The 16571-nt window shown below is 37.0% G+C and overlaps 1 protein-coding gene across 7 annotated transcripts in view; it reads right to left on the reverse strand.

The window, feature by feature from the left end:
• The window catches only part of CNTN6 (contactin 6), a 310814-nt gene that overhangs the window by 3573 nt on the left and 290670 nt on the right, over positions 1 to 16571 (reverse strand). For all 7 annotated transcript variants that reach the window (XM_009200323.4, XM_017955285.3, XM_031662742.1 and 4 more), the window contains 3 exons: positions 10715 to 10949; positions 10483 to 10598; positions 8207 to 8393 (listed from right to left, as the gene is read on the reverse strand). In XM_009200323.4, coding sequence (XP_009198587.3) covers positions 8207 to 8393; positions 10483 to 10598; positions 10715 to 10949 — 538 coding nt within the window. The remainder of the gene's footprint in view (positions 1 to 8206; positions 8394 to 10482; positions 10599 to 10714; positions 10950 to 16571) is intronic.

Raw genomic sequence — 16571 nt, forward strand, 5'->3', positions numbered from 1 at the left:
TGAATCCAGGTGTCTCAAATATATTACCATACATTCTCTTTCCACCCCAATTCCACTGGGATATCACTATTGTTCACTCAGCCACTTACAGTACAGTTGGGATATGATAGAGAAATGTTTCCCTGTATGCTTATGCCTCAGCTCAGTTCATATTTTATTATAGGTTTATCACATTGGATTATATTTATTCTTGGTTATGTATTTCTTTAAATTTCTTGAGGGCAAGTGCCTTGTTCAACTCTGTATTACTAACCCCTAGCACAGTGCCTGGCACATAGAAGACATCCAATTCATATGTGATGAATAAATGACTGTACAATAAGATGGCTAAGGAAAACTGCTCAGGGTCCTGTGGTGATCTTCTCAGGCTGTATTGATTATGCACTGGGCTCTGGGCAGATCCGTAGGTGACACGATACAGCCAATCCATTCATTATGTTGTCCTATGATCAAGGCCAATTGCCATGGTCAGACTCATAGCAATCCATACCTATTTATAAGATGGACAGGCCAATTGGATTGACCATGTCCTGGTACATTTCTTGACAATATAAACCCATAATTAAAGGCCTGAAAGCTTTTAGCTTAGTAAGCATTCAGTACATTGCTTGTCAATGTACAATGTATTTGTCAATTATAATGTTTATCAACATATTTATTTCTAAAGGTCTGAAAGACAGCAATAATTATTTTGTAACTATCTTTCCTCAACTTATCCTCCAGTGCCTTTTAAAATCTTTTTCTCAGCTATAAAAGATACAATATCAAAATTCTCACAGGATATTGCAATTTTAATCCCTAGTATACTCTCGATACTTTTCTTTTTATCTCTGTTCTTTAAAATTCAGCACTAACATTACCATTATACAATCAATAAAGAGAAAATACAAATTCACCACTTCAGTGTCATTGGCAATGTGGATTCTGAATGTTTTATGTATTTCTGTATGTTTTGTTTGTTTTAGGAAAAGTATTGTTTTCAACACTATAAATGCATTGGAAAAATCAACAGGCTAGGAGACAGAACTGATTTCTTCCAGCTACGTAAAGGAGCGGTTTGTGATGTTGGCAATGACTTTGTCATTGACATGTTTGCATTTGTGTCCTCATCTACCAAAGCAGAAGCACAACTTTTTGTGGCCATAAAATGAGAAGAGTTGCATTCTGAGTGAGTACCTTGGTATGAATAGCCAATTATATGGATTATTTAGAATGTTTTACTTCTCTTGCTCTCTGGGAGATGAAAAGAGTTGCGCTTTGATGTCAGAGGGACTTGAATTTGTATCCAATCTCTTCCAAGAGCTGGATTTTCCCATTATAAAATGAAACGAGTAAGTCCTAGTTGATGAGATATGAAATAAAATGTGAAACATTCCTCATTTGGTTAGTGGTATATATTAAAAAACTCTGAAAGTGTTAATTCTCTTTTCTGAGAGTAGCAGTTCTCCACTGTGGTGTTATGACATAATCAATTTTTCAATTGTGTTCGAAGTGGTTTGCTGCTAATAATACAATTCTGAAGTTTGCAAATGATTCACTTCTTAGATACAAATTAGTGTATATTCAAGTTTTCCCCTTAATAATATTGCTCTTACTTGGATTCTTTATATGTTTTTAGAAAGGGAAATAAAATAGGAGAGTCTCAGATAATTATCTTAGAATATCTCTTAGTCTACATCCTTTCTTATTTTTATCAGTGGATGTTTCTCCAATGTCAATCCTTTATGTCTGATTTTGAAAAATAAAACTTCTGAAAGCTGCTTTAGAAGGCCATTACCTTAATATAAGCACTGTTTACAGTTCTGGTTTGATGTAGCTGATTAAACTGGGTTGCAAATATCTATGATAAAATTAAAATTTCTATCACCTTGACAAACCAAAACACTGTCACATGGATAGCACAAAACACATGTCATGATGTTTGTACCAAGTCTGTCAATGGTAAACTCAGCAAATAAACACTTTTCTAATTTTTAAAATCTTTCCAGGCAATATCCAAAGACTAAATGATTTTCTATTAATCAAATGACAGAGCAACATTAAACTAGCCCGTCACACCTCTAATGGTTTCCTTGTAATCAATTTTTCTTGAGATGGCATTTATATTCAACTGTAGTTCACACTGTGAACTCAATTCAAAAACAACTTCTTATGTTACACTTCTAAGTAACAGTATGGGGTTGACATCTGGGCAAAAAAGAAACAACATAAGTGCAAGATAAAATAAAAGCTTAATGCTTCCTTTATGTGTAAATATGGATTGATTGCATATTTGCAGCAAGAAAGAATCTAGTACAAAGTGCTAGTCAGTCAACGTCAAGGAACAAATTGAGCCAAAATTTGCAAACACTTTTAGTTACTGCGTCTGACTACTTCTTTCTATATAAGTAGTGTTTTGTTTGTTGCACTTTTCTTTTCTTCTTGGAATTGATGTAAATATTTTTCTTTCTTTCCTTGTAAATCTAAATTCCATTTAGGTAATGTCTGTGTGGATCACAGTATATTTGCAGTACCTCTCAGTTTCTTTTGGAAATCCATTATTTCCACTAGGCTTTGGTACTTACAGATGCATCACTGATATTTGTTTAAAAGAACAATGACACTAGCATCATCATCATCAACAGTAACAATAATACTTAAGAAGTTTGGCATATGGTATTCCTTCTGTTTGGAAGTTCTTTTGTTCTCTTTATCTTTAATTTTGTATCAAAATACATAGCCTATCCCATATAGATGCTCCTTCTTATGTACATCTTAGTTTCTCTTTTATTTTCTTCACTGTACTTTTCATAATTTATGATTATTTTATTCATTTGTCTTTTTTTTCTTGTTTTAGGTTGCCCCTCTTCTAAAAGAGAAATTGCCGGTTGGCAAAGATCTTGCTTGGTTTGATGACTCTTAGGACCTCAGCACCTAACTCTGGGCACGGCTCATGGGAGGCACTATCTCTTGAGTAGATGACTGAATGATCATGCAAAAAAAAACAAAGAAAACATGTCTGTCTTCTCTTTAGTTTAGCCAATTAGAACAGGCAGAGATTTTGGTAAATGTGAGCTCTGCTATTTCAGACTTTCCAATGGAAGATCAGATCAGATTACAAATCTAGACAGGGACAGTTTGAATGTGTGATGAATGCAGAATGTTTTCAGTTACCACTATTGAGAGGTAATCTTGATGTCATCTCAAGGACATGGAAAATCAAAGTTACATACAGGAGTAGCACCTGGAATCATGGTTATCATCAATGTTTCATTAAAGCTGTTTCTCATACATGCTTTGGATGTCCTTCTGTGACCCTTAAAAAAAGAAAATTTCTGCAACAAATTTATAAAGAGAAAGAAAGTAGTTGTGTTTTCTTACTTTAAAAAATGCAAAGAAAGTGAAATTGCATCTAACGGAGGAGTATAATAACACATGTTACCATGCACTGAGCCTTCATGTATGACAGCCTCTGGGTCACCTTGGTGTACATTATATCCTTTAGTTCTCAGAGAAATCGCTAGAGGTAAGTATCTTCATCTCTGTTTTTCAGATGAGAAAATGCATTCAGAGTTATCAAATAATTAGATCTGGCACACAGATAGTACATAGCTGAGCAGGGATCCATATCCACAATTCTCTCTGAAGTCCCATTCTAACTTTTTCCAACACTGCTTCACAATGGCCAGAGTTATTGGAATTCTTAGCAAAACACAAATACATTAAAGGGGAAACTTTGGGGGAAGTTATAGAGTGGAAAAAAAGACTATTTGACCATATATAGGCCTGGCAGGAGCACTACAAGCTGAGAGATTTCATGAAGCCAGGTAAGTGAATGTTAAACTCTAGAAGATCAGTAAGTTTGGGATGTCAGGGCTAGAAGAGGAATGATATAGAAAGGAGTTTTGAGACACATTGTGAAAGATCTTGCTTGCCTTTTTCTTAGTCTTCATTCTCTGGAATAGAGGAGACAATGACATTTGATGAAGAGAAGAGAAGTATGATGGCATTTTAGGAGGAAAAATTTCAAAGCAGTTTGAGGTTTAGACAGAAGATTTGAGAGTCAGAGAGAGAAACTTTTCAGATGGTTAGGGAGGAAGATGATAAAGGGGCACAGTGGTAGTGGGATGAAGAGATTTCATGCTCATCAGTCTAACAGTGGCCATGACAAAACCTTTCTAAGCATTTGTGTCCTCCTATCTAGAAATTAAAATACCAAACTCCTTGACTTATTGTAATTACTAAGTGAGATATAGTATGATAAATTTAATACAGGGCTGGGGACATAGATGTGCTCAATATTTTTAAACTGTGGTAAGCAAAATAAGGAACCCCCAAAACATGATCACATCCTAATCTCCAGTACCCGTGGACACATTACTTTATATGGAAAAGGAGTTTGCAAATGTGATTAAGGTAAGAGTCTGGAGGTGAAGAAATAATCTTGGATGATTCAGGTGGCTCCAATGTCATCATGAGGGTCCTTACAAGGGAAAGAGGGAAGCAAGAGAGTGAGAGTTGGAGGAGTTGTGATGACAGAAGCAGAGGGTCAGTAGCAGAGATGTGAAGGTACCCTCCTGTTGCTGGCATTGAACATGGAAGAAGGGGTCACAAGCCCAAGGAGGGTCACAAGCCCAGGGATGTGGGTGGTCTCCAAAATCCAGAAAACAGGAAACAAATTATCCTTTGGAGTTTCCAAAGCTAGTGTAGCCCTTGAGCACATCTGGATTTCTACCCAGTCAAACCTCTTTCTAACTCCTCATCTCCAAAAATGTATGATAACCAACTTGTATTGTTTTAAAACACTGAGTTTGAGGTCATTAATAGAATAATAGAAAAGTTACTGTTCTGCTTTCACAATGTCTGTGATATAGAACCTCAAAGTAATAAAATGAGAGGTTGGATAGGTATTCAAATATAAAGGGATGGAGACTTGTATATTCTTCTTATTCTCAGGTGCTTGTTGGCTATTTTGATAGGGTCACTGAAGCATATAGGCTGGTAAGAGTCAAATTTAAGAGATATTAAAACTGAATATCCATAGAAGAAATCAGGAATTACAGAGGTTTTTCTTGTTTGATTTAGTTAAGCAAGCTGAATACTTGAAGAAACACTAATCTTCATTTAAAATTTCTGATTATTATTTCACTTTTTCCTTAGCAGAGGTATTCTAACGTTGTATCTTGGGTGAAATTACTCATTGTTAATTAAACTGTTTTCGAAAATTTATATCTCCTACTCTTTGACAAATTGATCATGTGTTAACTATCAGTCAGACAAACCAATAATCGTTTTAGCATTTGATGTGAATTTCAGTCCAACCCATTTGTAGGATCAATTGGGCCAATTGAACAAATTTAGTGTGAAAAACAAGGATTTTTTCTGCTTAAAAACATAGAATAATTTAGCACAAACTAACACTTTTAATTTAGGTTGCATGGACAATGAAACCAGCAAATTTTCAGACGACAGAAAAAATTATTATTGAGATTTTCTGATATGTATGTAGAATATATACAGAGCCACTTCAAAGACACCTGGGCCAGGTGCCCCTTCGCAGGTGCCCACGACCCACCCTGTAGGCGGTAGGAGAGGCGCGCGCCAGAAGCCCCTTCCTCGGCGCTGTCAACCCGTCACCCAGCTGGGCCTGGGGCTGCTCCTGGCGCTGGGCCGGTCCCCTGGGCACAAATACCGACCCCTTCTGCAAATGAGAGTAGCATTGTTTTGCCTACACCCACCAGCTCCGGCTCCAACGGAGCCCTGTCTCAGGGGGGCCGTCACTGCTATCATCGTGTTCTTCTGATTCCTGGCCGTCTCGTTCCTGGCTGTGGGGCTGGCACTATTGGTGCGGAAGCTTCGGGAGATACGGCAGACGGAGGGCACCTACTGGCCCAGCAGCGAGGAACAGTTCTCCTGTGTAGCTGGGCCTGGACCCCTCAGGACTCCAATGAGACCCTGTGGGGCTGCCTGCACATCTAGGGGCCTTCTCCTCCATCTGTCCCCCTTCATTGCTGTGTGACCTTGGGGAAAGGCGGTGCCCTCTCTGGGCAATCATATCCACCCAGTGCTTCAGAATAGCAGGGAAGAAGGTGCTTCAAAGACTGCCCTTGAGGTCAAGGGAGTGTGGGGCTACTCACTTTTATGTATTTATATAAAATTAGTAGTGAGATGTGACTATATGTATATATACATTACAGAAAATCTCAAGAAGAATTTTAAAACACATATATATGTATTATATATGTCATATGGATGTATCTCTCTCTTCCTGAGGTAAATGATTAGTTCAATGTTCAAGTTTCAATCCACCTTAAGTTGATTGATGGGATTATGTATAATAAAAGTTGACCTGAGTCTTGGCTCAATAACTGCACTAAAATGTCTGTCAGTCTACCCTGATACAATCGGTTTTTTTTTTTAAATGTTTCATACACATTTCTAATCACTCTTGATTTGCTTGAGATAGAAACTGAATTACACACAAGAGTTTCTGTGAGTTTGGCATCTCTCAGTTAACTAGAACTAAATGTCTCGGAAATCTTAAAACTGCTGATTGATCGGAGATTTTCATCCAGATTTGCAGATTAGCTGAAAGAAGCTAAACCACTCCAGAAAGACCAAAGAAGCAAATCACACATCCAAGTTATCTGGCAATGACTTCATCGATTTAGTCAACACTGAGTAAAACAGGAAAAGGAATAGAACTTCACTGTTAACTAATCCATTCTTGAAAATAACTCACAGCCCAGCCTGTCTAAAACTGGGTGGATTGGAGGAAAGTTGGCTAAAAATTTTTGCTCCACAGGCTTTTGCAGTTCCACAGCACTTCGTATTTTGTAAGATACTTCCAGAATCAGTACCTTGTTTGTGCCTCATGGATAATTTGGGAAGGCAGTGAGGACAGAGATAATTTCTATTTAATAGGTAAGAACATGAAAGCAGAAAAATGGAATGCCTTGTCCTATTTCAAGTCATGAGTCAATGATGTACCCAGAATTGGAACATGAATCTCTGACCGTTGATCTGGTTATGTGGAAATAACTGGATAATCTATTTGATCAAGGGCCTAGTCTCTGAGATGATTCCTAACTTCTTTTGTACATGACAAATATACACATAAAGGGAATAACTTTAATATAGCTTTATTTTCAAACTCTTCTCAACCACCTCTTCTTTCCAAATATGGTGGTGTAATTAGAATACGGCATGTATAGGTAAACTAGATTTTTGTAAGTGGCAGTGAATATGTCTTAGTCTTTCTCAAAATTCAGCAACTATATTTGTTATCTTTCATTCATCAGGATTCAGAGAGCAAAAAAAATGTGTTTTAAAAAACCTGATTCTGTGAATAATTTGTGTCCATTAATAATATATAAGAGATATGTAAATATTATTCAACCTCAAAAAATCATCTTGCAGGAACAACTAAGTCATATCTGATCAGACCTTCCCCAATGTATTGCTGTGCCTCATATTATGGAATATTTGTGCATTACCAGACTCAGTCAGAAAACAAAGGCAGCAACAATCACCAAAAGATGAAAAACATTCATCTTTTATTTAGTAGATTCTGATTATGTGAAATCACCTGGCTGATTATCAAGGGATATAATACAAAGCAGAGAAGTTCATTCTTAGATTTCAGGGACTTCCAAGTAAGCTGTAGTCATAAGGCATCCTAAAAGGAAAGATCTAGGTATCTGACAGTTGCAGGATCACATCTGAATATACTCAGACTCAAATGACAAACAAAACAAAACAAAAAACCATTTACTAAGCATTTACTAAGGTGCGTACTGGGCATTTATTATTAATAATCTCTTTCAATCTTGAACAAAACCTATGAGAACATAAATATGACTTTTTCCTCATTTTATAGGTAGGCAACTGAGACTGAAAGATAAATACTACCTGACCTTCTAAGGATGGGAGGTCAGTTTTTGAATGCATTTAGGAGGGCATCAGGGCCAGTCTTAGACATTACACTCTTGTGTCTTTCATTGATATACTTGGAATATTCCTCTTTTGGAATTCCGGAAAGATCAAAACATTTACCTTGATTGTTACCAAAAGGTTTCAACCGCTATCCATATTTAAGGGACAAACCAACTAACCAAAGTAACCAAGTAGTAAAGAAATGAGGTGTGGGAATACAATGAACATCAAGCAAAGGAATAGGTTTCTCTTCACAGATGAACCTTGTTTTCTGGAGTGTATGCATACTTACGGGACTTTTTGGTGGTAACATTGACTGGGGGGCTTGACGGCCCTGTTCCAGCAGTGTTGTAAGCTCTCACAGAAGCAAAGTAGATGGTATTAGCTTTCAGCCCCGTGATGTTTTTGGTTGTGACATTTCCACTGACTCTAATTTTACCAATCATGGATTCTTTGGAGTCATCTGTCCAGTATAAGACCTGATAATTAAAAACCAAACACAAGCACTTTATTGTTCCCCAATAACTATCAATCATTGTTTACCCACAACTATCAACCACAACCACAAGGGATATGGGAAGAAGACAGAAGTATAGATGACGAAAACGTTTTCTAATTAAAATGGTTATACAACAAAATTGTTATTCTCTAATATTTATGAGGAAAAAAGTCATGAATGCAAATTCACAATGGAAATTAGAGAACCTGATTTTTTAGATTACCAAAAGAAAATATTTTATGAGCTATCTAAAGGTTACCAGCTTTAGCAAATGACGTATAACAAGTCAGACAAAAACACATTTGTATATAATCAGTCAAAGACTTTGATTATAATGTCTTGCTATTGGCATTTCTTTTCAGAGTTATTTGAATCACAGATTAATTAATAATTCAATTTATACTGAGCCCTACCTTTGCATTAGCAATGTTTTAGGTACATCGAAAAAAAAAAGAGAGAGAATAAATTAAGTGCCTATTTTCAATCCCTTATCATGTAGCTAAGAGGTTACAATCCACAGTATATGTGAAAATAAGTCATAGAGTGCATTACAAAGAAGTGAGATAGAAAAAAATATGCTACAAGAATTTGACAAAATACATCAGGAATTGACAAGAGTAGAGCTCAGAAGGAAGAGGAGACTAGGGATGAAATTTGAGAAGTGACTAGGGTTCAGATAAGAGGTAAGGCATTCTTGGCATGGAGTGGAAAAGACACCTGAGAGCAGAACTTTCTGTTGGAATCGGAGGATTATAGGTATATATATGTATATATATATACACACACACACATACATACATACAAAGACAAAATTAAGAATGTTTAGGATTATACATTTATTATAACTCCAAAACTAAATAAATTATGTTACCCATTTTGTGAATCACTGAATTTGCAAGTTGAAAAAGATTGAGTGATGAACAAGCTTCCTTTAAAATGTTCTTATCTCTTGACTTTGTGAGATGACGGCCTACAAATGTAATTTGCCTTACTCTTCATAGACTAAAAGTAGCAGACTCAAGACAATCTAGGTATTTTTTTTCTTTACTTAACTGCCTTTTCTGAGATGATTACATCTTTTCAAGTTATACTGCAATTTGCAGAGCAGGTTTCTCAATGAAATTCTTCCATGGTGTAAGATGATTGAGGAACAGACTTTACCTCTTACCAATGAAAAAAAAATGACTGCAATTTGAATAATTAATCATATAATCACCTGATCACTTTTGAAAAATGTTGTTGTGGTAAGAACAGTTAATATGAGATCTGTCCTCTTGAAAAATTTTAAGTGTACAATGCATTATTGTTGACTCTGTGCACAGCTGTACGGCAGATCTCTAGAGCTTAGTTATCTTACTTGTACTGAATTGGTATGCCTTTAAAAATGGCTACTATTTGTTAATTTGTTTGCTTTGAATTACCTAAAAAGATCTCCCTTACTTTGAGGGAGGAGGCAGGACTTTACTGTGGACAAGATTGAAGACTGGCTGAAACAGGGAAGAGGCTAAAGCACCCCTTCATAAGACACAGGCACCAGTTCCATGTCAGTTTACCACTGCCATGGCAACACCTGGAAGTTACCACCCCTTTCCATGGCAACGGCCTGGAAGTTATCACCCTTTTTCTAGAAATTTGAGTAACTCACCCATTCATTTCTAGAGTAACTCACTCTAGAAATCTGAGTAACTCACCCATTAATTTGCAATTAATTTAAAAGTGGGTATAAATATGACTGTAGAACTGCTTCCAAGCTGCTACTCTCTTAGAACACTGCCTGTGGGGTAGCCCTGCTCTGCAGAAGCAATTTTGAAGCTATAACACTGCTGCCTCAATAAAGCTGGTTTTTTTGTTTTGTTTTGTTTTGTTTTGTTTTAACCACTGGCTCACTCTTGAATTCTGTCTTGAGCAAGGACAAGAAACATCCCAGGCTAGGCCCCAATTTGGGGGCTCACCTACCCTGTCTCAACTTCATTCCCTGCTTCAGCTTTAGACACACATTATCATATGCTAACAACAGGCTAGTAGGATAGGACTGTTGAATAGGAGCTATTGTGAAATCCATTGATTACCTCATAGCCCAGCACTCTTCCAGTGTTTCTATTCCAGGCAATAGCATTCCATGAAACCTCCATTTCAGAAGCAGAAAAACTCTGGACAGAAGTTCCCCTTGGGGCCAGTTGAGGTTCTACCATCCAGAGAAAGACATAGCCATCTTTAGCAGAGTGGTTCATTGAAAATGGAACAAGGGAATACAAACTATGCATAGAGTCTCAAAGAAAACCAGAGCTGAGGACAACTTACCATCTTCCCCAGAGTAGACAATGGTCACAGTACTCAGGGATCCTTCTCCTTCATTATTATACACACCCACTTTGACTTCAAATGGAGAGAGTGGGATGATACTTTCATTTCTGTAGACAAACCTTGATGATTCCACAGATGCTACTTTCTCCTTGGTCCAGGTTGTCGAGCCCACTGGCCGGAACATGACGATATATCCAAATCCCTCCCCATTCTGTAGTTCTTCTGGAATTGACTTGGGCAGAATGTGATCAATCATTGAGTATTTGCAAAAATATTTTATTAAGCTACTATAATATTTATTGATTACTTCACATTTCTTCCATAGAGACAAATATGGATATTTATTCTGTTTAATGATGTATTAAAAACACTTTTATTTGGAATGCCAATTAGAAAAATGATCCCAGTTAAAGATATTCAGATAAATAGTTCAAGTTTTCAGATAGAAATATAAAACAAGCTTTACATATTTATATATTTTCTTTGATCATTCATAAATTATAATAAAACAGTTTAGAAGATTTTATGATACACACTAAAATGTAGTTTTGATATGAATTTTTAAACTCAGCACAAATTAACTTATTAACTATTTATTTCAAGACTAGATATGTTTTCCTTTCACAACATTTTAAACAAGTTTTTGTAAGACATGTGTAATGGAATTATTGTGAAATAGCATATGCTTTAAGGCATAGAGTATTTCTTTAAAAAAGTATACAAGACCTCCCATCATTTTTTTAGGCATACATCTTCATTGGTAGTGACATGTGGGCATTTTTCCTCACATGAAAAAATGAACTGTTAACTCTCACAAAGATCAGATTCTATAAAATACATTTCAAATCTAAAATTGCTAAAATAGCAAAATAGAAATATGTAATATTCCCCCGTACTCTGCAGATACTAAAAATGATAAACAATCACATACACTTAGCAAATTAAAATGAATCTGTACTTGAATTTAGACCAGCAGATCTCCTGATTGCAAGAGACTTGTATTGAAAAATCAATGGAATTTATTTGTTTTTTCTCAAGAAAAATGCTTTGCTTTTTTTTTTTTTTTTTTTTTTTTTAGTAAATATTCTGACAGACTAATAAAGGCAACACCTGACAGAACATAGCGCTTGTAGTCCCTCATGTCCACAACTCCATTTCAGAGCTTCTCTTTATTCATGGGAGTCCATTTATTTTATCAATCACATTATCCTGCCACTTGGAACCCATGTAAGCCCCCATTCATGAGCACCAGAACCACAGACACTGTCTTGGTGAGTATCTATGAGGGCAGAATCTCTGTACTCTATAGTGACTGATAGACCTGGTCAATTCCTCTCATAGAGTTTGCATATGAAACATGGCGGGTGGCAGAACAATAATAGATATACACAGAGCAGGCAAAAGTAGAGAACATGCAGTAGCAGGAACAGTGAGACAATAGAAGCTAAGAGAAAATAGATGCTGTAAATTAGAGAGAGGAGATCCAAATTAGCTGGCAGCCAGGTAGGAAACTGGAAGTAAAGGAAATGGGAGGAACTGAGGCATAAGCATGAGAGACTATTCAAGCCAGGGCTGGATCAGCAGAGTGGTTGTTGATGGTTGGCTAGAGCTCCTGTGCTCGAGTGCCCAGAGCAGTGATGAACGATGTTCCGGTTCTTCATTTGACCTTCCTACCTGCTCCTCATTTCTTTCCATGTAGCTTTTAAATGAATCCCCATTAACCGAGATGACCTCAGCTGGTCTCTATTTCTTGCCATGTGGAACAGTCTAACAAATACAGAAAGTGAAAAGAGGAAGAAAAATGCTGCTCCTGACAACTGGGGAAACAAAGTATTTCCTCATATTAATGCTTCTCTTCTTTTTCATAGGGAGACTAGAAATAAAACAGTTAATTTTGAATGGCATGGAAGAAATTTATAAGAATGGAAGCTACTTGCTAGAGCATTTGATTCATTTCTGAAGTTTCTTTGATCTCAGATTTAATCAAGATGCTTAGTCAGTTCATCTACCTAAATAGGGGAGTTCTGTTTTTGTTAGTCAAGTACAATTAGTATTTCTCATGGTGCTCTCTCAAGAAAGATCTGAGTCCCACATATGCATATTAGAGGGGAAAAAAGAGACTTATTTAGATACTTCCTTTTATTCTTACATGAACAGAGAGTCAAATGATTAAGAAATATATATAGTTATTTAACAAGACCAGAAAAAGAGTTTTCTTTAAGTGGAGAAAGTGCTCAGTAAAATAAAGAAATTGTGAAATTCTCCAGGGAGTAAAATCTATGAAAATTGATAAACTAATAACGTAAATTCTCAACCACAGTGTCTATAAGAACCAAATCTTCAGTACAGACTACGAAGCAACAAAACTATGTACTTCTAGCCAAATCTGGCATGCAGCTGGTTTTGAAAATAAAGGTTTTTGAGACACGCCTACACCTATATGTTTGTAAGTGGTATGTGGCTCTTTTGAGCTACAAAAGCAGAGTGAGAGATTAGAAAAGAGATCATGTGGCCCACAAGACTGAATAATTTTACTGTCTGGCCCTTTAAATAAAAGGTATGCCAACCCTCAGTGTAGGTATGTATCTCTTACTCTATAGTGCTTTATCCTGTGTACCTAATTTTGTAGTCGTATTTATGAGACATTCACCACAAGCACCTCAAACCTGGAAGTATTTGGGAATATACAACATTATGATAAAATAATGAATAAACATGCCCTTAAAAAGGAATTAGCCATTGCTATATTCTAAAAATTTGATATTATGTCTAGGTTATTGGAAACAAACCAAACCAAAACAAATAAAGACAAAATCTACATTTACTGTGTGGCTCTGGGGAAAACACGGGGAAGATATTTAGTTCAGTTCAGGCAGATTATACCACAGGGTGCCTAAATGAAGGATAATCATTAAAGCTGTCACTTATAAAACATAATGGTAGATTGTGACTGAATTTAGAACAGTTTTGTGTCCCACAGTGCTTTTCAAAGTCCAACAGGTACTATTTCAACTACAACAGGAGTGACATTGGCCTGGGGTGGCCTCTCCACTTCAAAGTTACTTTTCAAAACATAGTTCAGATATACTCAGTTCTGATGGTGTCTTTCCTGATTTCCGTCCAGGCTGGGTTAAGACCATTCTGTCCTGTATGCTTCTAAGCATTCAGACATTTTCTCATCCATTTTTGTATTCCACTGATAGGAACAGAGAGGCTACTTAATAGAGTTCATTAAATTGAAGGAATTACTACCTGCATTCTGGTGGCTCAGATTCACACTAATGTATGATTCATACTAATGTCTGAATCTTCTCCTAAATATATATAACTTATTCCCCAAAGAAGTTGGGCATTAGAAGAAGTTGGCTCAGTATCTGCCTGTACATAATGTCAAATATGAGTGATAAATGGGATGTTGAATTCACTAATTTACTTTAAGCAAGTATCTGCACATCAGATATCCAACCCCCTCCAAAAAATAAAAGAAAACCACACACACAGAGGAAGTGGATTTAATTTAGTTTAATTTTTTAAAATAGGGGTTAGTATGCTTTTTCTGTAGAGGGCCAGAGAGTAAGCTTAAAAAAAAATCAACTTTTATTTTAGATTCAGGGGTACATGTGCAAGTTTGTTACATGGATATATTCTGTGATGCTGAGGTTTGGGGTACAATGGATCCCATCACCCAGGTAGTGAGCACAGTTTCCATCAATACAGCAAGGTTTTCAACCCTTGCCCTTCCCTTCATCACTCTTGTAGACCCTAGGATCCATTGTTGCTACCAGATAGTAAATATTTTAAGCATTGTGGGATATACAGTCTCATGCAACAGAAAGAAAGCAGCAATACACAACATGAAAAAGAATGGATGTAGCTATGGGTGGATTTATTTATAAAAACAGGAAACTGGACAAATTTGTCTCATAGGTCATGGTTTGTGTAACTTTGCCTTAAAGAGAAAGGACATTATAAATCGTGGAAAGACAGAATTTTTTTGGTAATTCATGCTCATCTCTATTTAAGAATGATATGCATAGCATTTGGGTCGTCATTATAGACTGTGTACAAGCAATTGCAACACCGACCTTTCGGAATTTCTGACCAAGGAGGAGAACAAAATAAGTTATTAAGTCAGACAAAACTTCCTGTACACTATGATGATAATGCTTATTCGGCCTTTGATGAATATGGAAACCTAAATAAACTACTCACAAACAATTCTCTTGTAGACTCACTTGAAAGTCGGTGTTTTATGGGAAATACATTTGGAGTAGCAGGTATAATATGGCTAACGTACTACCTAAGGTAGATACTCAAGGACTCAGGCCCACCCTGAGCCATCACATTGCATGGAGACAACTGGGATCGTAATACAGGATACAGTAAAAGAACATAAAGGGAAAGCCCTGTGTTCAAATGCTTCTCTGCCCAATGATGTCACATTTCTAAGTCTCAGTTTTCTTACCTGAAAGTGGTGTAACCACCTTATAGCATTATTGTAAGGACTGAATGATATGAAACTCTCTGTGTGGCATCTGAAATCCTGTAAATGCTTGAAAAAATAGGGTTTTCCCCTCTCTTTGGCCTCTGAGAGTCCCAGCTCTCTGAAAACACTGCCTTCCATTCAACAAGTGTTCATGGAGGGTGGACCACATTCCAAGCACTGTTCTAGGCCTGTAATGTCAACATGCAACAAGATATCCAGGGGAAAGGGTGACTTTCAGGGCAGTTGCATCTAGTTTCTGACACTGTCATTTATAGCCATAAAGAACAACATATCTGGTTCCCAGTTCTCTCTCATAGCCTAGCCATGTGAAGTAGGCAACAGCAAGAAATACCAGGTTTGCATTTTCTGGAACATAAGGGATGCAGGTTCATTTAACTGACAAATGTCTGAGAAACTTAAAGTGGGGAAGAGATCCAGACAGCCTATGGTGGCAGAGTGAAGAGGGATGCTAATCGGTTATGCGTTGCACTTCCACTAAACATGGAGCAGGGTATGTGTCTGCTGAGGACAAATGTGAAACCCATGCAAGTGGGTCATCCATGGGCAGCCTTAAAGGGGACTCTGTCCACAAAGACCACCTACAGGAGAGAGAATATTCACTGGAAGAGTCTGGAAATGGACCACCAAAATCCAGGAACTGATACCCTTCAGCAGCCAGTTGGGTCTGCACCAAGGAATTGCAATTGGGAGTCCTTGGTGGGGGATCATCCAGTGGCCAGCTCCCAAATAAAAAATAAATAAATAAAACAGAAATCCTACCCTATGAAATGGCAGCGTCTGGTAATTTGCCATACCTAAGGCACACCAAAGTCAAATTAGAAATGTACCAGCAATCCAGATCTTTTCCTTTCTCTTCCCCTCCCAACACCAACCTTCTATAGCTCTGGAGAATCCAGAAGTAACACTGTGAATGGGGAAAGATAAACTAAAGAGCAGAATGGAGAGAAGTTGGACTGACCATGTATTCTCTTTTGCGCTACTGGATTCTCAGGCTGAGGCACTGAGCTACTGAAAATGAGAAACTTTAAATTGGTTGAAAGTCTAAATTCTAACGTTTATACTTCAGTTTGAAGTGTATACACCAGACTGAAATTTGTAATAAGTGAAAAAATGAGCCTATATGTTAACGGTTAATAAAAATGACCACAAAATCTATTCCATGTGCCTAAGCTTTCATCTAGATGCAGGGAAGAATGAGTGGATCAGATGTAAAGAGCAGTGTTAGGACAAGAATAGTTTTTTGCCTACAGTCTACTGAGCCTAGCTTATTCACAATACAACAGTGCCACAGGTAATAAATCAAACAATGCCTAGTTCATCAAGCAATCATGAAAATGCTACTGACCC

Source organism: Papio anubis, chromosome 2 (genome assembly GCF_008728515.1).
Source record: "Papio anubis isolate 15944 chromosome 2, Panubis1.0, whole genome shotgun sequence".
Lineage (NCBI taxonomy): Eukaryota > Metazoa > Chordata > Mammalia > Primates > Cercopithecidae > Papio > Papio anubis.